The following is a 26289-nucleotide window of genomic DNA, read 5'->3' as shown; positions in this document are numbered from 1 at the left end:
TTTGCGGACGTATTTATCGATAATTCAATAATACGTTGGTCGTAGACCAGGGGTGGGCAAACTTTTGAGCCCGCGGGCCGCATTCAACATCTGAATCCGTTCGCGGGCCGCACTATATAAAATTGGGATTTTAACCAAAACGTATTATTGGTATTTGATTATATAGTGATGACATGGAGATAATATATATGCTTATTAAAACAACCCAAACATTGTTTGATACGCGCCAGAAACAGTGACAAGATTTCATAGGCTGGTCGACCAATTAATAACCAATTTGTAAAAACTATGGAGATGAAGTCGGTTGTCCCGATTCTTAGAACCGGATTAAAATTTAAATCTGTGAGCATCGATCTGCGCATAGATTTACTAATTCCACTTTTGGTCCAGTTCCAGGACACACTATACGCTGACAGCATCATAACCATGTAAGCTTCAAGCACGCTTCTACTATGTGTAGATAAAATATAAATACCCAATTCTACGCATACAGAGAACGAATCTGCCTGAGACACGCGCGAATCGTTTTTTATAAGCACATCACTGAAATAAGTAAAACTGGAGTGGCCAATCCAATCCGAATTATGTCAATCTCGTTTAGGATTTCTGTGATGTTGAGTAGTTGAAACCTTTCAAACTGCGGGGGCCTTGAGATCGGGCTCTCGCGCCAGAAATTAAAGATACTATATAATATAGGCAGTATTTACCTTAGAACAGTCATTCTCAAACTTCTTAAGACACTCCCCCCCCCCTTATGATCGTGAAAGATTTCGCGTACCCCTTATCGTAATATCACTAGACGCAACCAGGATGCTAGCAAACCTAACGGGTAATTTGATGGCATGGAATATTACTACTGTGGATGAGAGATTTTAAAATATGAAATGCTTACTTAAATACAGAGCATGTAATGATGAATGACATGCAAATCGCGCTGAGCGCGAAAAAAATTTTCAGTCGAGCTCAGCTTCACGCCCTCCTCCAGATGCTTTCCCGCCTCCAGTTTGAGAACCACTGCCTTAAATCATGGCGAAATATACCACGAAAAAGTTTAATCAAGTTCCTGCATTAATTCGATTTTTAGTACGCGTTTTATCAATATTTTTATTAAGTTTCTTTAGACACTCGCGGGCCGCACAAAATGGTGTTGCGGGCCGCATGCGGCCCGCGGGCCGTAGTTTGCCCACCCCTGTCGTAGACTATACCCGCCAAGTGTGAAATGAATTACAGTGCCTATCCCAATTCATATCAGTTATTCCCATGACCATACTACCCCCTGTTGTGCAAAGTATGTGTCTGTCATTGATATTGTTGTTATCAGTATCACCAAGAGTGTCTACCAAGCATCTTCACGGCTATTTTTCGCTAGCTTAGCATATGCTTTCTCTTGACAACAATCGAATGCGGTTGCGATAAGATAAGATCTCTCAGATCTATTGAGTTGTACACAGCAATCTAGATCCAGGCGAGAATTTCAATTCTGGTTACGGCAAATTTATGTTGTTTTACAAGTACAAGTTTTACAATTAAGCAGAAGCCCGAATGAGAGCGTGGGATAACATAACATTATTATACACAACCATCGATACGCTTAACAAGAAAAAAATATAGCCAGGGAAACTAGTGAAGTGCATGCTTGTTAACACGGCATAGGACGCTGTTGTTGTTCTCTCAAAAGTTCTTTGTTCTACCAGTAGTGTTTGCGAGATGCTTCTCTCGTACGATTATAACTTCTATTTGCCTCTAGGGCAAAATTGATGGTGAGCTACACTTTTTCCGTAAAAGGAGAAAAATTACAATTTTCAGAATGCGAACGTCTTGAAATGACGTAATCGCAACGACCGTGAAAGAGAGAATCGCAATTCAGAAATTTTCATATTTCCGTGTATGGACCTCCCGTAATCTTCCCGTGATGCGTAGGCTATGTTATTCATGCCTGCGTACGATAGACACTCATGATCATAACCCATCATTTCGCTTTTCAGTTTAATAAGGTTTCGAAAATAGATTGTGACATCGTGATGTCGTGGAGAATACCATTGTCACGGGACTGATATTAACTGGAGCGTGTCTGATCCAGTTGATGAGGGGTTCGTGAAAGAATTCAATGCCGAAGTTCACTGTTCGAGAGCGAAGTGTAATGCAGACTTCGCCGATAATCGCCTGCCATCGCACGAAGTCTGGGCGTCTTGTTGCCATCCGTAATCGACACGGACGCTGTTGCTTTCCCAACTCGTTGCGCTGGTTCGGCCGTTGAAGGCATCGTTACCTATAAAATATAACCTTATCAATATCTCTAGATTTGAAACGGATATGACTATCTATTGAATAATATATGTATAGTTGTTAATTATAGTGCCATCAACGAAACTGTGATGTAATGTAAGCTGAACGAAATCTATATTCGATCATATGAGAAGAGGCAGTCAGTTACAAAGTATACTTGTACCTTTTCGCAGTACTCAAGTAGCTTTTGCCTACTTGCAATAGTACTCTGAAAGTAGCTCTTTAGACAAGACCATTTACTTTTTAAACGGTGGGTTTTGTGAAGTAGAAAGTAATTTGCGGATATGGGTGCGTCCTTTTTATGCGCGAAATTGTTATAACGACTGTCCGAAACGTATCTGTGACTTGAAACATTTTCGAAAGTTGCACCTATTGGCAGGGCATGGTATGATATGGAATGGTACGGGAAATTTCCATTCTCCATACACGCCTCAATCGTTCCATACCATACTTACAATTTTCCATACCGTAGCAACACTCTTCCATACCATATTTGATACTTTTTCCATACTTTCGCAGTTGCCCAATCTCTCAGATAATATTCTACTTTTCATATGTGGAAATGATCCGGCGTTTATATTCTAATTACTTGGAAGAAATTAAATTACAATAAACAGCTCTAATGCACCAATGATATGATATTCCCTATTTCTTTGGGTCATTTGTCGTCGGCAGCGTTGTAGGATGCCCATTGCCCAGTCATCGAAGACGGAACGTATACAATATATACAATACACAAGGGGTTATTCGGGAATTCCAACAGAACCCCATGACAAAATCTGGTGTGGTAACGCATTGCTAGCAGTAACATCATCTACAAAATTACATAAAACATCGGAACAGACCTGGGCATCGTGCGGCATGCGAAAAGTTCCTTGGAATTTATACTATAAAATCTATTAATTAATGTTAGAGGGTGATAAAACTATATAAACTGATCTGGAAATGCGTTTGCTTAATTGAAGTCTAGATTATATTGGAGGGGACAAGTAACAAAGCCTTTATACGTCATATCCTCACCCCAGTCAAATTTTATGTTTGACGATTCAATAAGTGTCTGTCTGTCCGTCTGTCTATTAAATAGTGTATTTAAGTTCTGTACATCCAATGATCTCTTCAAATAGTTTATTTATGTATACCGTGATTACGTACTATATGTAAGTCGTGTGAGTAATCCGGGTTCAAAATAAAGCAAAGATAGCGAATTATGCCGCAACAATTAAAGCTACAATTCACTGTTGATATATTAAATTTCAAATCTTGTTTGTTGACAGGTCTGTGCTTTAAACTGTTACATCATGCGATTGCGAATCCCATTCGTAAAATATGGCAATCAGTGCACGTGATGCGCGTCACATCATGCGTACTCATAAACGATGTTATGTCACGCAATGAAAGATGAAGCTGAAGCCGGAGGCTTACATTTCAACAAGATTTGGAGCGCTAAATATATGTTTACTGAATTTTGCCGTCAACCGATCTTTTTTAGTTTATGTTGAGCACCGATCAGGTCTCCGCGTTTAAGGAATATAATTTGAGTCCGACATTATGAACAAAGCATGCAGTGAATTCATATACTTGGCTGATGCGGACTTGCTGGCGAAGCGAGCAAAACAGCAAGGCTATTTTTCCAAACCTAATATTGACGCATCCACTTAGCTATAGCAACTGTAGTTCACTGCTTTCAATTTAGAAATAAAGCTGCACGCCGCAAAACATAGTCTAAATTTTGTCTCGGCCCGCCAACGTATCTTCTGCCTCACATTTGGCTCGCCGGGAAAAATAAATTGCCCACCCATGGATTAGAATAATCTTAAAATATGATTTGACATCGCTACAATCATTAGGGATTTTGCGACAACGGGTCAAATTTCCAATTTCCCCGCCAATCTGTGGTTCATAACACTCATTAGCTAACGTCGTTCCGAGGCTGCGTGATGATCATCCTATAAAAGCGAAGGAAATTATTTCCATGATCAACAATTTGATATAAATATTCATGTAACTACTCCATTCTCAGAGTCTACGACTTTGAAAGTCCTCTTGGTGGTTTACGGAGCGGAAGTTACGTTACGCGAAATGCAAATTGCAACGCTTCAGCGGTCCAATGTCATTCGTTTTATGATATTCAGATTGAACAATTTATTATCATTAATATTATTTTCCTTCATATGCGCGTTGTACAAGTTCGTTGTCTTCAAATAAATGACCGCGGTGGGCGAGAGATACGAACAATGAACATAGATATTAGATAGACACTAGACAGTGAACGATTTTCTGAGGTATGCAATCAATTTGATAAGTCGAAAGTACTATCATTGTCGTGGTTCTGGCAAAACTGCCACCAAAGTATGAAGGAGTAGAAGGAAAACAACTTCCATACCATACTTGAAAATTTTCATACCATACCATACTTGGACATTTCCATATTCCATACCGATATTTAGTTCCATACCATACCATACCATACTTTCATACAACACCATGCCTGGCTATTTGCGCATTCAGTTTGTTAGTTGCGGTTGATTTCGAAAATGCATCAAGCAATTTGAAAAATTTACAACTCCGTTTAACTGTCAAAACTATATAATCCTCGACGCAATCTAATTTTTGAAACTGCTTACTTGAGTGCTTTTCGAACCGTCATTTTCTTCTTACACGTGAAGTAGTTTTGGCATGTTTTGGGAATGGCTACTTATTACGGCGTTACTTCTAATTCTACTTGGTACCAACGCTGGCTACTTTGACCACCGCTGATTGTGAGTATGGCGATGCAAAATATCGTGTCTGGCTGATTCGATACCGAGTCATCTATTCGAGTTGCACATAATATGACGTCATAACAATAATAATGACGTGCCAGCTAGGCGTCATCAAAAATAGTACGAACATGAATAATCGGGGTTTCGAGGCTTCCACGCCGATGAGAACGCATTGGAACTATATTTTTGTCAATAAAATATATGTTGTAAGTGTGAATGGCGTGTGTCTGGGCTATACTGGTCCGCGCTCGCTTCGAAACCGGCTGTCCTATACATATATATGACTATGGTCAAAACATGTTAAAAATTGTATCCAAGATTTCCGCGTTCGCTCTCAGCGTGCATGAATTACATTTTAATGTTTGAGGGATCGATAGTAAATGCAATTTTAGAAGTAATGACTGGTAACAGCTATAGGGGTTTCGGAAACAATTTATTCAAAGCCAATATATCAAAACCAGCTTCCTGACAATGTACACCGCTATCGCGAAGGTTATCGCACGTAAATCTGCTCTTGCAATATAATATATATTTTATAGCTTCCGCGCTGATGTTGTGCTTTTTATGCGCTGTAATCACCGCGTTTGTTATTCTAACGGTGCGATTCCTGTTAACCGGAAATATGACCGGGGAACATTGGGCACTGTGCCCAATCATTCCAATACTTACTCTTGTTCGTCTTGATCTTCCTTTGAGCAGAAGTGGCAGGTAATATATTCGACGATCTCTTTGCGACATATTTTCTCGACTGCTATTTCTTGACCTTGAAAACGGAAAGTAATAAATTATAGATTTATCCCACGGATAAGCTGGAAATTATGACCTATAATCAGGCCGTGTTATTTTTGGCATTTTAGGAGCCAGATGCCAAAACTGCCAAAAATAAAAATGCCAAAAATGCCAAAAATAACTTAATTTTTGGCATATGCCAAAAATAACACGGCCTGCCAATAGTGTATTTCTTTCATGGTGTTGTGTTAACAGGACCGCATTACACGCGAGAAGAGCGTGTGTGAAGGGCAGGTTTCTTACTCTACGGGTCCAGCCTACCCATTAGGGTAGAAAGCATGGTGTCCTAAATGGTGTGGGCACAGCGAGATTGAACGGCTGACTGCATTTGGTTTACGTCATACTTTCCATTTGTCCAAAGGCAATTTCACGGCCATTTTTGACCGGCTTGCCGAGCGCTAAATTTGATAAAACGGGTATCAATGGAAAGCTCCCGCTGTACTGATTACTAAAATATAAATTGTATTCTGCTCATGGATCTGGAACCCCCAAATTCAACCACGATTTTTGCATTGTGATCGAATTGAACATTGTGACACAACAAACAGTCCGGCTATTTCTCGATTTGCCAGACAGTCTTGTTGCGTTAATGTTCTTAAACAAGCTAACCTTCCCAGGACTCTTCCATGTGAGTTGATAATATTAAAGCCATCTGACGTGACAAAAGTCCTCCTAAAATATATCGGTAGACTGATGGAGATGGGATGGTCGCGCTACAAAATAGAATGTGTTGAGAGACAACACAGGCAACTCCTGGAGAAGTATTGGGAAGAAAATTCTCTCCGCGATGAGATCGATGGCACATGCGCAGTGATCTCTTTTCATGATGCTAGGAAGGCGGTTCTGCCCTCCAAAATTTTGAAGCTCGGGAAACCTTTTGTGGAGGACTGGCAACATTCTTTCCCTCAACGGCTACTGTTGAAGCCGATATTTCCCAGATTCGTTGGACAAAAAATTAGTTCAGGAGAAACTTTGCTGACCTGAGTTCGGAAGCACTGTTACAGTGCAAACAATTTAAGTCTATTCAAAAGCTGTAACGATCAGGTGTTGAGCGTGTTTGTTAGGCTTCTCATTCTTTTTGCTTATTGGCACCGATTACGAATGGATACTGCCCATTTTGTGGTTTGGTTTGATGTTATTAACCTATGTAATCGGTAGGTTTTTTCTTTTTCTTATTGTTTGTTGGTACTGATTATATGTGGAAGCTGCACATTGTTTGGTCTCTATTGATAAACTGACCCAAATAAAGCGTTTTTATGACTAATTCGAGTCTTAAAATGTTTATTTAGAGGTCGATGCCAAAACTGCCAAAAATAAAAATTGAAAAATGCCAAAAATAAGCTATTTTTGGCAGTTTTGGCATATGCCAAAAATAACACGGCCTGCCTATAATGCTGTGTTTATTCGAAGGTATGCAAAGAAAGGGCTATTTTCTCTGATATCTCTGTGCCTCGATGGTTAATGCTATTGTGGTCATTGTGTCATGAAAGTAAGATTTGATGCTTGTCACTTGTTGGCACTCTGCGTCGCAGTCAATGAGCATAAGCCTATTTGCGAGACCATGGGTACACAATCTATACACGTAAATTGCATTTCAGGGTTAATAAGCGTATATCCTACTACAGATCTGTCTAGATCGGAATCCGAAAACACTATCCATCTAAATGTCTCTCACGCTACTTAGTGACGGACTACTAATCCAGAAAGATCCATTTCGACATCTTACTGAGTTGGGATATCCTGCAGTTCTATTCAATGTGATAATCCGTCTGATTCGGGAACAAAGAGAGATTATTTATATGCAAGCTATCTCTATATTTGACCAGCTCCAATCTAGTTAACAGGTCTGCGAAACGGTGTCATCGCCATCATCATGTCAATATAGGTTTTGTTGTTGGCGATGATGGTCTGTTCAAACCGCTGTAACGGAAAATTCCATTGTTACTTAACAATATATATCCTGCCCATCAATGGACCGGTTCAGCAGTCGACAGAATCACCTGAAAGCGTGGTTGTGTGGTGAGAACGACGATGTATTTGAACTTTTATATCGCTGCACAGTGCACAGTAGGGTGCGATGGCTTTAAGGAAAACTGTCTTCCGCGAATTTACTCTCTGTTTCCAACGGTGATGATGCGACCCTGTCCCGCGATTGTTCTGGTTATACGAGAAAAGATATGGCTTATAATTGATGAACATAGGCTTCCTCAAGTTTTATGACTCGAATTTATCCATTTTTGGTGCTGATGAAATCTGATAAAGGTGAAAATGGCACTGTATGGAATCAGTAATAAGCCCGTAATAGGTAATAGACCAATAGAAAAAAACTTTGGCTTTATCATTTAGTTGTGGTGGAGGGGGGTCGAGGGGCGCTGGTACTTTGTTCGTTGTCCAGGGGATGGTAGCTCAGAAAAGTTTGGGAACCACTGTTGTACATGATCTTCATATATCATTTCTGCAGAACTGAAATCAGAAAATAATCCTCACATCATCTTCCGTCGCAAGCACAAATATTGCCTTTTATAGGTCAAGAGTAGATAATCTGAACGTGACCAACTGACCATGGGCTATATGATCTGACCACGGCAATGTTTTGGCATACCGGAAATAGCCTATCGGGCGTTTATTAGTCTGACCGTATACCCTCCCTTATTATGGTTCGTAGCAGCCGAGCGATAAAATCCACATTTTATGGTAGTAAGAATTTGCGTTGGTAGTAATGACCGAAGTGCGCGGTAGATGAAGTAATGACGTTATTGGACAGGCCAACATATATCGTACCTGTTGTTCAGAATTGGTCGATACCTAGGAAAACAGATAACAGCACCGATATATCACGGTCAGTCTCCAGCAATGTTCCCTCTAATTTGTCACGAGTCTGCGCAAACTCACCAACTCACTGCGCGGTCCCTTGGCCAAGAGTGCGTAACACAGGGTTGCCACGGCTGGTGGTTGTGTAATGTTGACTAAAAATAATTCTAAAAAAGTCATCACTTTGACTCGACTCCCGATTTCCCCATATTTTGCGAAACTCTGACGTTTGCTTCGGCGGAATCGAGTTTTTTTTATCGCATTTTAATACATTTTCTACAAACAGAGATGGTGTCTCTTCGTCTCGTTACGAATTACTGATTAAATTAATGATGTACAATTGTACATGTGTACATTTGAAATGGTCGTCAATCGTCGTCGCAGCTTAGAGGGAACATTGGTCTCCAGTCGTAACAAATAGCAATTATCCACTATCCAACGCTTTCGGTTGTGTATTACTGTATTCTGTATAGTTCAGTCAAGTTTATCGCCAGTTGCCAGCCCGAAGTACACATTAACTGCAGAAGACATAGAATCGGATATATCGATAGGTGAGGGGGAAAGTTCCATTAAATTGCGTCTGCGGCCGTTCGTGCCTTCTTGGAGTTTCATGCAATATATATATTGTAACATTATGGGGATAATTCGAGTATCTTAATAACAGTTGAGCCCGGAATGGAGAAGACTCGGATTATTGCTACTTTGAGAGCTAATAATTTTGATAACTCCGTTCATTATTTCAAAACACCATTTGTAATGGCATCAAGATCGCGTAAATCGAGAGAGATTGACCGAAAACATTCAGCATGATAGAGGAAGTGCTATCAATAAGAATGTCAAATTGGGTGATCAATGATTGATCAAGCATTACGCATCAGACTGCTGGGGCGATGGTTACGAAAGGGCTTGGAAAATCGGGCACTTGACAGGTTCGATTCCTTGTGAGAGCTGCCGACTATCCTAATACGATTATGACGTCGCATGAGGTCATGTATCTAATCGGAATCGATTCAAATCGTTTCATACTAACACTCGACTCGGATTCCACACATTACTCGCATTGTCCTGTTAAAAAGACCTCGAAGCCTAGAGTCCTGGTGTAGGCCTGTAGGGGTGTATAATTGCTGACTTCGCGTGCATGCGCCTTCCACATGTCACGCTCACATAACCATTCCGTGTTTCATTTCAAGTATGGTGGCGATACCAATTCTATATGTAGCAACGAGAAAAGTTATATCGGGGATATCCGGCATCCTCGAGTTGCGTATGTCTAACTGATTTTATTGAGAAGTCATTTGTTGATTAAATTAATTAGGTCCATGAATAGTGAAGGTATTCATTGAACAGATTACCTCAACACCAATATCCCTGACGAAGAGATGTTGAAGGCAAGACCAGAATATGAACAATTCAACATTCTCCATACATGTTGATTGAGATTGAGCTCTGATGGTAATAGCTGGTAACTAAAAGTGAACCAGTAAGCTTTCAACAGCCGCTCAATGTCAAGGTTCTTATATGAGAAACTCCATACGATTGTAAAGCATTTGTACAGTACAATTTAGGCTACAGGTACACAGCGATCTATTTAAACTCTGAGAAACGGGAGCATAGCACGCTTCTCTGGTTGTATCTAATCCAGGGGTCGTCAATCCCCGGCACGCGTGCCATGTGTGGCACGCGAGATGATTTTTCATGGCACGCCAAATGATTTGAAAAACACGACATATTATAATCATATTCTGTTGCAAAATATTTCACATAAGTTTTCAAAATGGAAAAAGCTAAAATAATTTGATAAATCAACATCATACGGAGTCTTTTTGGGGCAGGTTTCAGCAGTTATCCTAAACATTTTCTCGCGCTCCGCGGGACTTACCGGTTACCTAATTCTTGATTCTGGGAAACCCATAAAATACATATATACGGCAACCTGATATCGTATGAAACCGTTTGGATGCTTTACTCTCGGAGTGTGCACTGTGCAGCCTGTCAGACCGCGAATATTTTATATGAACCAGCATTTTGGCGCTGGGCATTTTCACGCGAGGAGACACACGATTCGACAACATGCGACTCCGTGCGCTGTGTGCGTGACCGAAATGATTTGCGTCGATAAAACATTGAAATATAATAACCGACGCATGTAAGCCAAAACGTTCGACATTAATATGTCACTGGCGCCGAAATGACCGGCGCGAATAGTCCAGCTCTCGCAGCTTGAGCCGCACGTCTGAAATGAGTCTCACAGAGGAAAATAATGAGCCCCATGTCGAAAGGCGAATTTGGAATTGTGTTCGTTTCACTAAGGGATATATTGTTTTAGTTTCGTCCGATACGTGTAAGCGATTCCAATATACCTGGAGCAACCACAATAACCTTTACCGCTATACCGCGATCTTTGGAGCTTTGCAGACAAATCTATTGTCAGACCAACTTAATTGTGACATCAAACCGACTTGCATACAGGGGTTGACACATTTTTATCATCAGGCCATCTCATCATAACATCTTTGATGGACCTATCACTTATTGGACATGGTACCTAACACAGTAGGCTTGGGAACGATCAAGGCAACCACAGAAGATCGATCATTACGCGACTAAATTTAAATGATGCACAATGCACATATTACGTACATTAGGCGGTAGGTCAGGTGCGGTAGCGATCAAAATTTATACCCTTCGCGACCAATACTGTAAGAATCACTAACGTAATCGATGCCAACTGCAGATAGGTAGTTGGTGTGATTCTTTGCGTGAAATGCGATATTAACGAAACTATACATTTGACAATTCCGCTTCGGTCAGACAATCACCAAGATCGTGAATAACCAACACTCCCGCACGACATATACCTGATAGTTGCACCAGTGGATTACGTCAAGTATAGCCCTACCTGTGTTCTGGAATAGAAGCCCTTCTCTTCAATAACATAGGCCGCGACACGTTCGAAATGCTAACAGACCATGGGTTCGCCGTTTTTAATTTCATTTCCTCTTCATCCAAATTGAACGTGACATTTTTGGATCTCCTTTTGGCAAGATCTCGCGGTGACTGACTCGACGCAGCTTTACGGGCGACTTTACCGAAAGAGTTCGACGATTGGTGATTCGCTTGGGCGATATTATAGTCAAGAAATATCTTACTCCCAGAATGTTCGGGGCTCGTAAAGTCTTTTGGTCGCTTTAAAATCGATCTCGGGTCAGATTGCGTTGCGGTAACAGACGTGCCTTGGACCAAGCAGTCCGGCCTAAGCTGCAGTGTAGTAGAGTTCGCTCGATGGCCGAACCGAGACGCAGAAAAGTACTGGTGAGAGCTTAAAGGTGAGCTCCTTGGATGCGGATAAAATACATTCAATTCCGTCACGTTACTGTACTTTCCGGGAGGCGACGGCTGCACCTCTCGCCTCCTAACGCTTATGCCAGGAAGACCTTTTAGTAGTTCCATGTTGATTGTGAGAATTCACAGAAGAAACACTATCAACATCGCCTACATATTCAGCTCATAATATTTCGTTCTCATACATAATTCAATAATATATATCTGAAGCAATGACGCAGAATATATGTTACCTACCAGGCCGCCTAGTCAGCTGTAAATTACTCTGGGGCTAGGCTGTAATGAAATGGAATCGGAGATCTTAACATAGCAAACGTAGCGAAAATCTATTCAGCGGATGTTTAGCCCAAAACAATTCTAGGCGTCTCGACGGTGAGATACTGTGGACGACAATCATGTTGTAAATGTGAATATACCACCAGTACTATTGAGATTTCGAATATTACGTGAACGGGGTCCCGCGGTAGATGCGTCTGCTATTGTCAGTATCATAACATTTGATCTCATATACTTTCCCGTAATAAAGCACGAAAAACGTGTAACGTACCAAAATCGCAATACAGCTATTGCACATAGGTGATAGTGATAAGATCGGTTATAAGAAGATTCTGAAACTTTTCGTTATATTGTGTGTGGAGTGTCGACTTCGTGATTTGATGAAATGATAACCTCCAATGGAAATCTACCTCAAAAATGATGAAACGACTTATTGCGGGTTTATGGGTGAAGCGAATACGGAACGCTCGCACTATTGCCACAGTGATCGGACATATATACATTACCATCAAACAAATCGTGGGATTGTTTAGTTCTATCGAAGCCCGTGAACAGACACCTTCCCGATCTATCCCAAGAAAATAAATCATGGCCTTGGGTGGCAGCCAGACCTAGTCATTCTATATTCCGCACCAATACGTGGAAGATAAACAAGTAGGTCTTATGTTCTCAGCATTATTAGAAATGCATACAACACATGTGAGCAACTGAGAAATGAGCATATATATGCTTTGCTGTACCTAAACTGATGATAATTTGTATCTCTATTACTCATTCTCGGAATTTAAAATGGTGTTATTGTTGGTAATTTTACCGATATATGTGCGATTTATAAAGGGAAATTAAGAGAAAATATATTATTTAGGAAATTTATGAATGATTAAAGGCTTTTTTCGTGAAACTCACAATTTTTAAATGATGTACCAATATATCATCGCAACAACTGCTTTGGAATATTAAGACAAAATGTTCGATTTCAACGGAAACAAACGGTTGCATTTCAAAGAAATTCACGGTTAATCACACCTCTGTGCAGAAAACGGCATGCCCCTTGGTCGTTGTAAACTGTTGCTCGGCACACGTTTGAAGTAATCTTTTAATCCTGATAATTGCATCGGAACCGCATTCGCGAAAAACTACTGTTTACGTTCAGTTGTAATTATTGCGGACAATGCAGGGCTTTCGTTTCCACGTGTGTGGATCCGCCTCTGACTATAATAAACCATTGACAAGAATAACAAGGTCTGTGTACTATATATCCTGACAGTACATGAATTTTCTCATTGCACTCGCTCATAGCCCATGCGAACGCTTATCTTGCACGTCATGGCGTATGTCTTGCGAGCTTTTGAGCACTCCAGGTCAACTCTTATTGTGTAGATTAGCCGACATCTTGAAATTACGAATATGGGCCGCAAGATCGCCACAGTCTTGACTTTTCCAGCATTGTAATTTGTATAATGTTGCACCGTTTCGTGAATTTACCCGCATCCGAAATTTTGTGGGGTTTCGGTTACGATACTGTTTAGTAGGCCTTGAACGATATTGGGGAGTGTGCAACTGCATGTGCATTGTGCATTGGGCCTATAAATGGAGGCGACATGCGCTGTATACCGCAATTTAATAGCCTTTGATTTCATGATACCAACTTAACTTATCGGTAATTATAAGGGCGTTACCCTCGTTACATTATTAGGTAGTAACACCATCGTTAAGAACGAGTGGCATGTTTGAGTTTACAACTATTTCTTGCTGTAACAGAATTGGACAGAAATAAATTGATATCTGTGCTGCTATGGATTACCGCCAATGGATGCAGATGACTTCGATTTTCCTCATTCTGGGAAGGAACCTGACCACAGTGAGTGAGTAAGTGACAGGAAGATTTTCGATCGGGTTCAGCATCTGTCCCTCGTCTTTAGCGTCATCGACTGCCGGCTGTCGTTTCGTAAAAGTATCAGGCCTCACTGCCATGCAGTTCTTGCGAAGGGAGAAGGACAACGAACCTTATTATTTCAAGAAGTATGGAGATGCTCAGGCAACTTGCGCGACTCTAGAGCCTTGTACTGTGAGGAAAATGGAAGCTTGCTGTTACGCACAGAGGAGGCTCATTTCTGTATATGCTTCTAATGATAAGGCTATCGTTGGTGACCACCATGAAGGATTCGAAATTTCAACGGGATTCCCGAAGAATGCAGCAAACGGTGAATTGTGGTTGAAGGAATGCAGACCTTTATGCGAAATCGTCGCCACGAAAGAAACCTTTGGGAGGAGTTTGTTTTTACGACGCTGCTCATCTGGAGGTATGAAGCGTTACGCCCACATAACCACCGACACTACGCAGTAGAATTATTTAGTGGTGCTCATTTCATCAATCGCGATCTATTAACTGTAACAGAAGTTACCAAAGTAGGGGTCGCGACCCCAAATGGCCTCGTTTGCCTATTCTTTGGGGTTGCGGAGACAGAAAATAAATACCAGTGATTACTACAAGAATTATCCCAGATTGATGGATAAATCGCGGTGTCTTTATGTTATGCTGGTACGTATAGATCGCTCATTTGCAAATTGTGAAAACTCCTGATGTATGGATGGGCCAACGGGAGTGTCCAAAAAGTATGCTATTGCAGATAAGCCTATTTAGCTATCGAAAATGCTGTCGAAAATCGAGACAAAATTTTTGAAGCGTTATCAATTTTTCGGTAAATATAGACGAACGTTCCAATTGCGTGGTGTATCGCAGTATAGCTTGGTTGGTAGACTGCGGAATGACATTTCTTAAATCTATTAGAGTGGTGAATCATTTACAATCTCGTTTAATACGGAATGATGATCACGGTTATTTGACAGGGAGAGTATTGTTATGCATCGCGAAACTCCATTTCTCCCATATTGCATTTATGAAATGAGTGCCCGATAAACTTCAGATTTCTTATATGTTAAACAGTTACATTCTCAGCTGATGACAATGGTGCTACCTGGTCCTCGTGGGGGGAATGGGGAGCTTGTACACAAACATGCGGTCGCGATGGAGTGCAAACGCGTGTGAGAAGTTGTCTCGGCGTCGGTACCTCGAAGGAATCCAGTTGCAACATCACCGACCAAGAATTCCGCACTTGTGAGTCACAAAAAGATTGCCAAAAGAATGTACGCGATATCTACGGTATGTATTTTAACATGCGTCTAACTCTAATCTGATACATGGGTTGGCTACCCACGACTTCGTAGCTGCATGTGGCTCTCTCACGCCCAAATGTCCCTGTTTCGGCTCCCTGCATATAGCTTAAAAAAAACTATTGTCTGGAAAATTGAAGTTCCACTAACAAGAACCATGCTTTCTAGCTAAATATATGGTGCTTACTTCGGATCTGATGTCAATTTGCAGACATTAAAACTAAATGAAACCTATCAGTAATCATTTTCGAGATTCTCGCATATTTGAAAGGCTTATTCGGAAGGAGTTTGTGGCTTGATTAACGTACACAAGTAGCACGCCCGGCACGAAAAATCACATTTATAAATATTTGAATGAAATTGTTTTTTACACTTGCTTTCGACGCGGCCCGCGTGTTTGAGACCACTAATTCAATGGGAATGACTACATTTATATTCTCAAGTTTGCCCCTGATTTAACAGAACCACGAGAGATATGTATACCGCAATTCTTTCACCAGGTATAATTGGGCCAGAGGGATTCGTGATTGCATCAAACAGACGGATTTACAAATCATGTGTACACCAGGAAGTACACAATCGTTTACCGTGCGGTGATCAAAGAACAGTGGACAGGTTTCTATGCAAATACTTGTGTTTACATTGACGGAAACAATCCGAAAGTGTCCGCGTTGAAGGGCTATGTGTGAGCGGTTCAAATGTTGCCATCAGGAAACGTGGCAAGAAGTTGGTGGACCGAAATGCTTTCAGTCACAGTCGTTCATCGGTTCAATCGGTGAATACTATAGCTATAACCAAGAGCTCACACACTAATTCTACCAGCAATCTCATCGTCGCAGGTCGACTCGGCTGGGCTATTTGGGGAACATGGAGCTCGTGTACAGTTTCTTGTGGTAATAATGGAAGACGCATGAGAACCCGAATGTGCACAGGAGGCGTGATGGGCTCGCCCATTTGCCAGGGATTGGACAGGGAAATTCAGGTAAAGTGCAATGTGTACTTATGTAACAGGACGACTAAATATTTAGGTACCGCGTCGCATATCCTTGTTGAAACTTGCAGATATGCGGTTCAGGAATTTGTCCATGCGATTCCTCACCTTGCTTGAATGGAGGGACCTGCATACCGAGTGAGGATATGCTGTATGGCTACAGATGCGTGTGCTCAGAAGGATACTCGGGGAGAAACTGCTTGTATGGTAAGTATGCGATGCGAAGATTGTTACAAAGTTTAAAACAAAAATTGGCACAAGGACACACGCAACAGCAACACAACAACAAAACTCGAACTCTCTCCACCGTCACATGCGATATGCCGGCCAATTGCACACGTCCATCAGACCAAACTCCAAGCAACACGTAAGCAATCAATCAATCAATCTCACGAGCTATACTCAGCGGTCGAGGCTACACTAGAAATGAGATACACAAAGGCTCGAAAACACTCCCATCAAAACTATTATTTAAAGCTACCGGCAGCATAGCTGAATGCCAACAAGCATATCTATATGCCTGTACTGCATTGTGCATCCGGATTCTGGCTTGTTTTATCATTGTTTTCATCATTTCATAAAAAAACACCATATTGCGATTCAACGAAAAGATAGGAAGGTGTCGAAACGACTTGGAGTAATCTTCAGTCAGACAATCAGACAGCCCACACGTCCTAGTTCTGATCTACAACATCCAAAGTGTAAGGTTATAATATAAGGTAATTGGCGCTGCAGTAGTTATGGTGCAATTCTGACATTAAGCTATACGGTATTATTTAGATCAGGGGTTGCCAACTCAAAACGGGTCGCGGGACTCTTCAAATTTCGTAGCGTCCGCGGGTCGCATAAATTCAATATCGATATAAAATAGGCAACCATGTTTTAAAAAGTTTTACGCTGTGCTGCCTAACATAGGCGATGGGCATAGTGACCACAAATTAAGTAATATGAAATCTTAAAGATTCAGGTTCGTGTGAAAGCGAACGTTTTTGAAAGGTTCTGTGTGAACGCGAACGTGAACCTCATGACGTCACGTGACATCATATTGCTAATTCCAACCCTACATTTCAGTGAAGTGATAGCCTATAAAAATGTACACGATACCTATAGCGACAACTCGGGCCTCATAATTCCACAATGCTGAAGTACATATTGACGTTTTAAACGTCGCCAAATGTATCAACTGAGGCAATCTAATGATATAATAATCCAATAAAATCAATATCTTTCGTCGCTTTGCCAACAATTTCGACGAGGACTGCAAGGGAATATAAGTTTACGCCAGAGGTCGGCAACCCCCGGCACGCATGCCATTTGTGCGCCTGCTAGATTTGTTACATCAGACAACGATATCAATTTCATTGATTGGTTGAATAAGCATCATTCGCTGACTACTTACATGTAATGTATTTCGCTGTTGATGCTGTGTGATTGCGGGTCCAGCTCACAGCAAAGAGTCACCAAATATTCACAAACAGAAAGCTGGATATTTCGAGCAAACTTTTGTGACAAAGCAAGTATGATTATTATGACATCATTATTTTATTGTTTGAGGTAGCGAATGTGACGCCACAGTCTCTGATATCCTAAATGTCAGATTGACCACCCTCTAGGGACCGAACCCCGAAGACCGAAGTTACGGGGACGGACGAATTGTTGTTTCCGTCCTGGATATCCGCTATATATGTTATGTAATATCTACAACATTTCTGTTATAGGGGAGCCAGACCTCAAATGTGGCGATGATTCAATAACCATACAATTTCATGAAGGGCTTGTGGTTGACGATGGCTTGATACCGGATGTTGGCCTTATCCATTTCCAAAACACAGAATCGGAACAATGTTTCGCGAATAAGCAGGGAAGCATGTTCTTTCTCGCTCTGCCCCCTCCAATCGATAAAAGTTGTGGTTCGCAAATAGATGTAAGTGGATTACCTGCAGAATCGCCACGAAAATAAGTAGTTGGTATCTTATTGGTTGACGGGCGTTTTCTGATATGTAATAGACACCCTATTTTTGTACCACCACCGCATGGACTCTCCGAGGAGCCCATATTTCAATAACCAACGACTGTAACAGCTCGCTATATGGTATCCCGTTGGACTTAGTGTTTCTTAGCCTATTAGCGCTCGTACCTTTTGAGCTGTCAATAAAGTTTATCGTTCCCCCTGTACATTTCGACACAACTTATGATAATACTTATAAAATATATCAACAAGAGGATTGAATTAGTTGATTAAATCTGGCCAGAACATATTCCACTTTTCGTTGGTTTGCAAAATAATTTTTGGCTCCAGATTGCGTATTCCACCATGCATCCCGTACCCCTGATATTTGGTGCTTCTTGCCCCCAATGGGTCCACGGACCCCTAGTTAAGAACACTTGGACCACATATATTACGATGTTCTATCATATTGTAGATCATTGCCAGCAGTCTTGTGAAGGGTTTGCAGAGGCGGTCAAACTAGTCAAGAAAGCTACTCAAGTAGAAGTAGAAGTAGGGACGAAAAAATCTACTCAAGTACAAGTAGAAGTACTTTTACCATATGCCACCTAAAACTACTTGAAGTAGAAGTAGAATTGACTGACTTTAAATCTACTCAAGTAAGTAAGTAGTTTTGAAAACAGTCTTAATTCGTTCCCATGGACTGTCAAAAGCTGCAAATTGAGCTATGCGGAAGGTGCAGAGAGCTTGATTCGTATTGATCATCCCAGAAGGTATCAATTTTCGACAGAATAAGCATTCTTTCGCATCATGGGATGCAAATTATAGTATTGATGTGAAATGCGATACTAACCCTTTGTTTACTAGAAGATCCCGTTTTAGATAATATTATGGCATGGCCCCCTACCCTACCCCATATTACAAGACCCCAAGTTTAGGAGAAGGGCAATACGGAGAAGCTGTATCGGATACGGTTTCAACCTTCAACGTTTATACGTTAATAACAAATATTGTGGATCGTAAAATTTATATTTGGTGTAGCTTTAACTTCGGAAAATGGAGGCATTACTACACTTACTTTTATGCTTCAACATATATGTTCTGCAGACAAAAGAACTGGAAGTAATTAAAACTCAAAGCATGATACTCAGATTTGAAAGTGAAATACAAATACCACTTCTAAAAAGCGGAAAATTTATTTCATGTCTTTTGTTCATAAAGCTTCAAAGGTGGTCTGCTAAAACAGGTATAACGTTTAAAAAAGCCGTATTTTCCAGATTAGCAGGACACGTCATGGGCTGCTAGATTACGATGTGATAGGCAATTGCTAGATTGCAAAACGGTATTTTCAAACGTTATGTAGTCTACTGTGATAAAATATTTGATATGGGCGACAATGCGGTGTGAGCATAACAAAGCAATCCGGTACCTAGATTATATTCCATTATTCTTTCGTGAAAACATATTCGTCACTCCACAACTACTGTGCGCTAAGCGCAACAAAATTTCTGGGCTTTACTTGACTTTTATGAATAAAAAATGTTGGTACTCCGTGAAAACAGCCCCCAAATTCATCAGGCTATCTTTTGTATTGGGGGATTAAACTACTTCTATACTTGACAAACTGAAAATAGCGAAAAGTAAGTAAGTAGATCACAAAATATTACGAAGTAGAAGTAGAAGTAGAGAAAATCAGATCTACGTGAGTAAGTACCAGAAGTAGAGGAAAACTACTTGAGTACTTCCCAAAAGTAGAAGTACTCCGTTACTGACCACCTCTGAGGGTTTGCACTGGGCACAAATGTACGTCGCAGGCAGGTCCAAGTGGTCTATTTGTGTTCACTGTCCATCGTTCATTATTTAGGTATCCGACGACAAACTGACAATTCGAAACAAAGTACTTTGGAAGTTATCGGATGGTTTCTTCGACGCAACTGTGGTTCTTGTGGACATATCGTGCGTATACAACAAGCAAATCAAATCTTCAGTCGGTCTTGGCTTTGGAATTCAGCCCAAATTAAGGTTGAGTAGGCTTAGTTCCCGAGCCTCGCGGAATTATTTCAGATGAACGTTGTTTATCTTCGAACCACGCCTTACGTATAATATTATAATTTGCAGGGTGATCACCGAGCAGCGAGTGGTCGAAGCCTTCAAGGCTAAAATGTTTCTTTATCGCGATGACAGTTTCCTATCGTCACGTCGATTCAGAGTATCTCCCAAAATCTCTCAAGGTATTGCCTATGCAGTTGTATGCTTTTACAACGCCAATTCGTATTTTCAAATTAACCATAGAACGAGATATTTATATGAAGATCTCTCGGTTATCAGCTTTATGTGACGATGGAGTTGGCTGCTTACTCGTATAACTCATGCTATATGGTGGATTTTACGACTTACTAAATCCATTGAATCAAATGCCACTCGATGTTCTTTCTGAACTAATTCTTTTGATTTCCACGGCGGAAATTCCATAAAATGCCACCCTACCGTCAATATCGCACACTTGGTCAATTTGACACTTGGTGGCCCCTAATCCTAACCTATCCCTCCCCACCCTAACCATTAGCCCGAATACATCAAGAGTAATGCACGCACAGAGGTGGTCAGTAACGAAGTACTTCTACTTTTCGAAATATACTTTAGGTAGATTCGCCTACTTATATTTATAATTCACAGTTTTCATTTTTTTCTGCAAAACTCGAGTTTTATTAGCAATTTCTTAACAGTTCAATACACCACAAAAATGTGATGCAATGAAAAAAAAGGAAGGTGTCGAAACGACTTTGAGTTGTCTTTGAAAAGTAAAAGAAGATATAGTATAATAAAACGCAAGCGACAAAAATTGGGTGGTATGCCAAGGGAGGTGAGATCGATAGGTCAGGTCGTGGCCAGGAAATCGTATGGGCGGGCTAGTATTTATTTGGTAGAAATTGCTTGTATTTCGACTTGAATGTGGACATGCCCGTCGACTGTCGGCTGGCCTGCGGGATACTGTTCCACACGTCAGGTCCGGCATATTTGGTAGAGCGATTGTCTTTTCTGTCGATCATATGACATTTGAACGACGTAGACACGCGTGTGTTGTACTTGTGCGCTTTTGATTCCGAGGTAAAGAAGCCATTGAAATATTCGGGCAATGACCGCAGTGGAAGTGATACATAAACTTGGCGATTTCTAGTTTTCGCATATCTTCTATGTTTAGGACACCAAATCTCTTTAGCGGCGACTTGTCTGATGGACGACCAGGCCCCTTTGCGGCCCTAGATATGACACGGAGTACGTTATGTTGTAGTTTTTGCAGTGGCTCGAGTGCAGTTTTACCAGCAGCCCCCTAGCAGAGGATGCTATATTGTAACTTCGATTGGATTAAGGATTTAATGAGTATCAGAAGAACCCAGGATGGCATGAAACGTCTAAGGCTGTAGAACAGGCCACACTACGGTGATAATTTAGTGTCAGGGACTGAATATGACTATTCTCAGCCTATAATATTTTTTCTTACTTGTAAATCGGTACTTCTATTTCTACTTGAGTACAGACGATGACTACTTTGACCAGCCCTGGTAATACATACATACCAAGTGCCGACATGCAGAATTCAAGAAGTGCCGTATCACAATTCACAATTCACGCTCATATTCTGTGAAATATTCATTTTCGTATATACCTATACTAGGCTTACCATATTTTGGAAATCTAAAAAGTGGACACTTTTTCAGAAATTTGAGACTTGCAAAACCGGAGGAGAATTCTCAAAAACCGGTGAATTTTTCCCACTTTGTGATCGGTTGACTAAAACAGGTCATCTTTCCGCTCAGAGCTCAAAATACCGTTTTTCTTTCCACATTGCTAGGTGGATGACTAAAAAAAAGGTCAACTTTTCGCCCGCCGGAGCGTCACTTATGTCCTAATTTACGGCATGTCACTCGCAATTTGCTCTAAATCTGACCTAAATTTTCAAAAAAGAGGACAAAATGGCGTCCTCCGAGGACACTTTCAAAAAAGTAAAAAAAGAGGACAAATCCTCTTAAAAGAGGACGTATGGTAACCCTCCCTAACCTATTCGTATTATAATATTATACAAATAGGCATATAATTTAAAATGCCAGATTCACTTGTAACCTAAAACACCAGCCCTCCATCCATAAAACCTTTCAGGGGAACTTCTATACGCGTCAATTGATCTTGAAACGATGAAAATCTCTCAGTTCTCTTCAATGTCACTTAGAGCTGATGATTGTTGGGTAAAAGATGCTCTCGATGAGACCACAGTCGTGCAACAACTTCTGCAAGACGGGTAAGGATTTCATGAAACCATAGCAGTTGTTTCATGCCACGCACAAGTCATCACACTTTCGATTCCAGGTGTCCCACAAATGAAATATTCGTCAGTGTGCTTCAGAACGGCGAATCACACCATGTAAAATTAGCTATCCGAGTTTTCGATTGGAAGAACGGTAGTGCCGACTCTGATCAAGTATTTTTCCAGTGCAGGTGAGTGTCGAGTTGATAACGGAATGAAACCAGGTCAATATAGTCCAACATCCATGTTTTTATTTTTCGCGAGTACTTTGATGTATATTAGAATTGCATTAGTGTCCAATAAGCATAGGCTGGTGGTTCTCAAACTGGCGAGCGTGGAGGCATCAGCGGGGAGGTGCGAAGCCGCCCGAGAGAAATTTTTCTTGAACTAGGAATGAGTTTAATTTGTGCCGAGACTTCCAAGCTCCAACAATGACAATCTTCCTAATTATATTTCCATTTTAAATTCAGTTCAATTCGGTTTATCATTAAAATTTCATCATTTAAAAACACCACAAGACTGCGATAAAATGAAAAGATAGGAAGGTATCGAAACGACTTGAAGTAGTCTTTGAGATCAGACACCCCCTGAGCCTACGTGATGTAAAGAGGAGGCATGCATAATTGCGCATGCACACCGAATGAAAAGTAAAAGAATTTGAAATGTAATATTTTCGTCATACTATCCACACGCCGATGCTAGATTTTGACTACCGAAGGTTGCACTAATCAGAGGATGTTCCTGACTGAAGTGTAACTATTGTAAAGGTGTGTAGTTGTGTCAATGGTTTTTTATTTAGCTGATGGTAAGGTACGTTTGAGCTAAGCTCAGGGGGTAGAAGGGATTAGGCACCAAAATCGCTAGAATAGGCCTATCTGTGCTACGAGCTACCATTGCACATGATTATGTTTAACAAAATATTAAACTGAAAGTTTTTTCTCGCTCTGCGTCATTTACATCCGCACCTCGTAGTCGGATTTAGATATTTGAGAAGTGTCTGAACAGCCATAACACCTTGAGTGCCACCGTTGATAGGGGGCGCGAAATATTCCACTGTGGTCAAGCGGACAAAACGGCACTCGTTTCGGTTTCTAGTGAAATTATGTATTTGCGATAATTTGCAGAGGAATATATCCCTAATTTTCAAGTAACATATCACTGTAATCGTAAACCTTAATTATGATGAATTTATATAAAGCGTCAGAGCATGTACCGAACATTGTGCTGCGAAGTGTGGCAATATCACTACCGAAATCAAATCTGATCCAAGTAACTCGCTATTACCGCCTAGCGGACGTAGGCGCCGCCATGTTCTGGTAAGTAATCTATTTTGGATTGGATATTGGATATCCTATTTGGAGTGAATTTTAAGTAACGGACACTACAATTTAGCAGCACAGAGATCAAAGGTCGGCGGTTTTAATCGGTACCAAAATAACGATCATTTGATGACCACCGATGACGCAATCTGCGAAAACGAGAAATCAGAAGCACGATGTGTAACACATGAGTAACTTGGATGCTGATGGCCGAGTAGATGGATTCCGAAATGCATGGATTTTGTAATAATAACCCACTTCGACTCATGAATCAAACAAGACCTACATCCTCCGCTCCTATCAGCATTTATTAATAAAATATTGTGTTCGAGAAAATCTAATCTGATGAAGTCGTATAGACGCCACAATGGATCTTCGATCGTGTCGAGGAGGAGACAGTATACACTAAACAGGCGTTGTGAATATGATAGCCAACCGATTTTACGCGGGAGCGGGTCTTCGAGAGTGACGTTGGAGAAAAATGACCGAATAATATTTCCCGAAATATTTTTGAATTTCCCGTTTCCTCGCCCGCTATTATTTCTATTGTAGCTCGTAAAAGTCTCCTGTTTTGCGGAACTCTAAATATGGTAACCCTAATCATAATAATCAGTATCAGTTTATTAAGATTTTCATCATTTCAAAACACCATGCACAACACTGCGATACAATGAAAAGATAGGAAGGTGTCGAAACGACTTTGGAGTAGTCTTCCGACACCCACCTTTGCCTACGCGAAGTAGAGAAAATTAAGGCATATGTACTGTACGTACAATGTACATTGCACACTGAATGAAAAGTAAAGCAGAGAATATAAAAGGCAAGCAACAAAATGAGGTGGCATGTGGCGAAATCGATGTGGTCCGGTAATCCTGAAGGCTGACTAGTATTCATTTAGAAGAAATTGCTTGTATGTCGACTTGAATAGCCCTTTCGAATAATATCTTGTCATAAATAGCGAACAGTCACTGAGGCAGGCAAAGTAACATAATCGCGGACGTGAATGTGACATGGTTCAGAATCCTCGAAACTGATCAGCGTATATATTTGGCCCGCCTACCTCATCGCGCAGCAAAGTAAAAATGTGCCCCACCCCCTGTGGCACCTCAAGTACACAGTATTATGACCAGACAACGCACCGGCATGATTTTTGAAGTGCAGCGCTCCGCCTGGTTAATAGAACGGGCAGTGGTAGCCTACAGTGGTTTCCAACGTGGGCGATATCGCCCCCCCCCCAAGGGACGATTTTGATAAACAAGGGGGCGAAAATGTTAGAACGTCCAGCGGGATATATATTTAAATAACACGGCCAAAAAATGCACGTGAAGGCGGCTTATTTTGCATGTGACCCGAAAAAGAGGTCAATTCAACGGAAAGCAGACGCGGAAACCGATTTTCCGAGAACCTACTACAGTGATTCCCAAACTGTGTGCCGCCACAGGTTCTCAGGTGTGCCGCGAATATTTTTGTAATTTATTTAAATCAAGGCACGAAGGCAGGCACATGCGGAAAAGACACTCTCTAACGCTAAACGCTTCATATCTGATCAATAAGCGCATATGTGGGGACCAATCATGACATCAGTGGCATAGGTGTAGGTTAATTATCACGTTGACCGGGCTGCTATGTGTCGAAGATACGTTGCCCGCTCTTTGTGAAGCTAGTCCTGCCTGGACTTCAATTTGCATTGCAATATTTCGTCTCACGATGTATTTCACAATTCTAGATGGGTATAGTCAGTCCATTTTGAAGCGATCTCATTGAAGAACAGCTCATTGATATATTATATCGATTACACATCACAAATACCCCACATCTGCCTGACGGCTTTGACTATAGATAACTAACCTCCGTAGGTTAGTTAGGCCTATCTATACTTTGACCATAGTGTTCTAAGGAAACGGCGTTTTAAAAAAAAAGTTTGTTTCCTATATAACCATAGAACACTATGATTATATACGAAACAAACGTTTTTTTAAAACGCCGTTTCCACAAAAATGGTTGTCTCATCTCATTTCAAATCATGATTTGCATGAGAGAGAGAGAGATATGATATTCTTTCTCGCCTGCACCGTCGAGATGCTTTGGCGACGGAGTTGCGATACGGCCCCATGAGGTCATCTAGTCTGCGCCCCCGTTTTTTTCTCCTCCATGCTATCCGTGATTGCTGAGCGCCTAGCAGGATAGCTGCGGATACCATTTTTCGAGTCTTTGATATGACCCGGCCGGGAATCGAACCCACGACCTACCGCTCGAGAAGCCGGACGCATAACCATTACACTATCTCG

General features: G+C 41.1%; 2 protein-coding genes across 5 annotated transcripts; one reads left to right on the top strand and one right to left on the bottom strand.

The window, feature by feature from the left end:
• Positions 1–1402: 1402 nt before the first annotated feature.
• On the bottom strand, positions 1403–12248 carry LOC145458922 (uncharacterized). Its single transcript, XM_080337434.1, has 3 exons — positions 11548–12248; positions 5718–5811; positions 1403–2269 (listed from the first exon to the last, which is right to left on the bottom strand). Exons 1-3 carry the CDS (start codon positions 12096–12098, stop codon positions 2105–2107), a joined length of 810 nt encoding a protein of 269 aa, XP_080193560.1. The 5' UTR covers positions 12099–12248; the 3' UTR covers positions 1403–2104.
• A 1668-nt stretch (positions 12249–13916) lies between these two features.
• Positions 13917–24356, top strand: LOC145459151 (uncharacterized). 4 transcript variants are annotated; one of them, XM_080337778.1, is made up of 15 exons: positions 13917–14131; positions 14189–14334; positions 14404–14569; positions 15226–15429; positions 15941–16055; positions 16118–16215; positions 16280–16422; positions 16503–16638; positions 18150–18355; positions 20244–20401; positions 20498–20610; positions 22538–22676; positions 22745–22873; positions 23881–23998; positions 24075–24356. In XM_080337778.1, exons 1-15 carry the CDS (start codon positions 14062–14064, stop codon positions 24129–24131), a joined length of 1998 nt encoding a protein of 665 aa, XP_080193904.1. In that variant the 5' UTR covers positions 13917–14061; the 3' UTR covers positions 24132–24356. The 4 variants fall into 4 exon arrangements, with proteins under 4 accessions (XP_080193904.1, XP_080193905.1, XP_080193903.1 ...); XM_080337779.1 differs by having other exon boundaries at positions 13919–14127; positions 15214–15429; XM_080337777.1 differs by having other exon boundaries at positions 13920–14131; positions 15214–15429; positions 24078–24356.
• Positions 24357–26289: the final 1933 nt, after the last annotated feature.

The sequence above is a fragment of the Botryllus schlosseri genome, chromosome 16 (genome assembly GCF_051294905.1).
Source record: "Botryllus schlosseri isolate E-star chromosome 16, Bs_hap1, whole genome shotgun sequence".
Classification (NCBI taxonomy): Eukaryota; Metazoa; Chordata; class Ascidiacea; order Stolidobranchia; family Styelidae; genus Botryllus; species Botryllus schlosseri.
The sequence above is the reverse complement of the archived record's forward strand: the minus strand, read 5'-3'. Positions and strand labels throughout refer to the sequence as shown.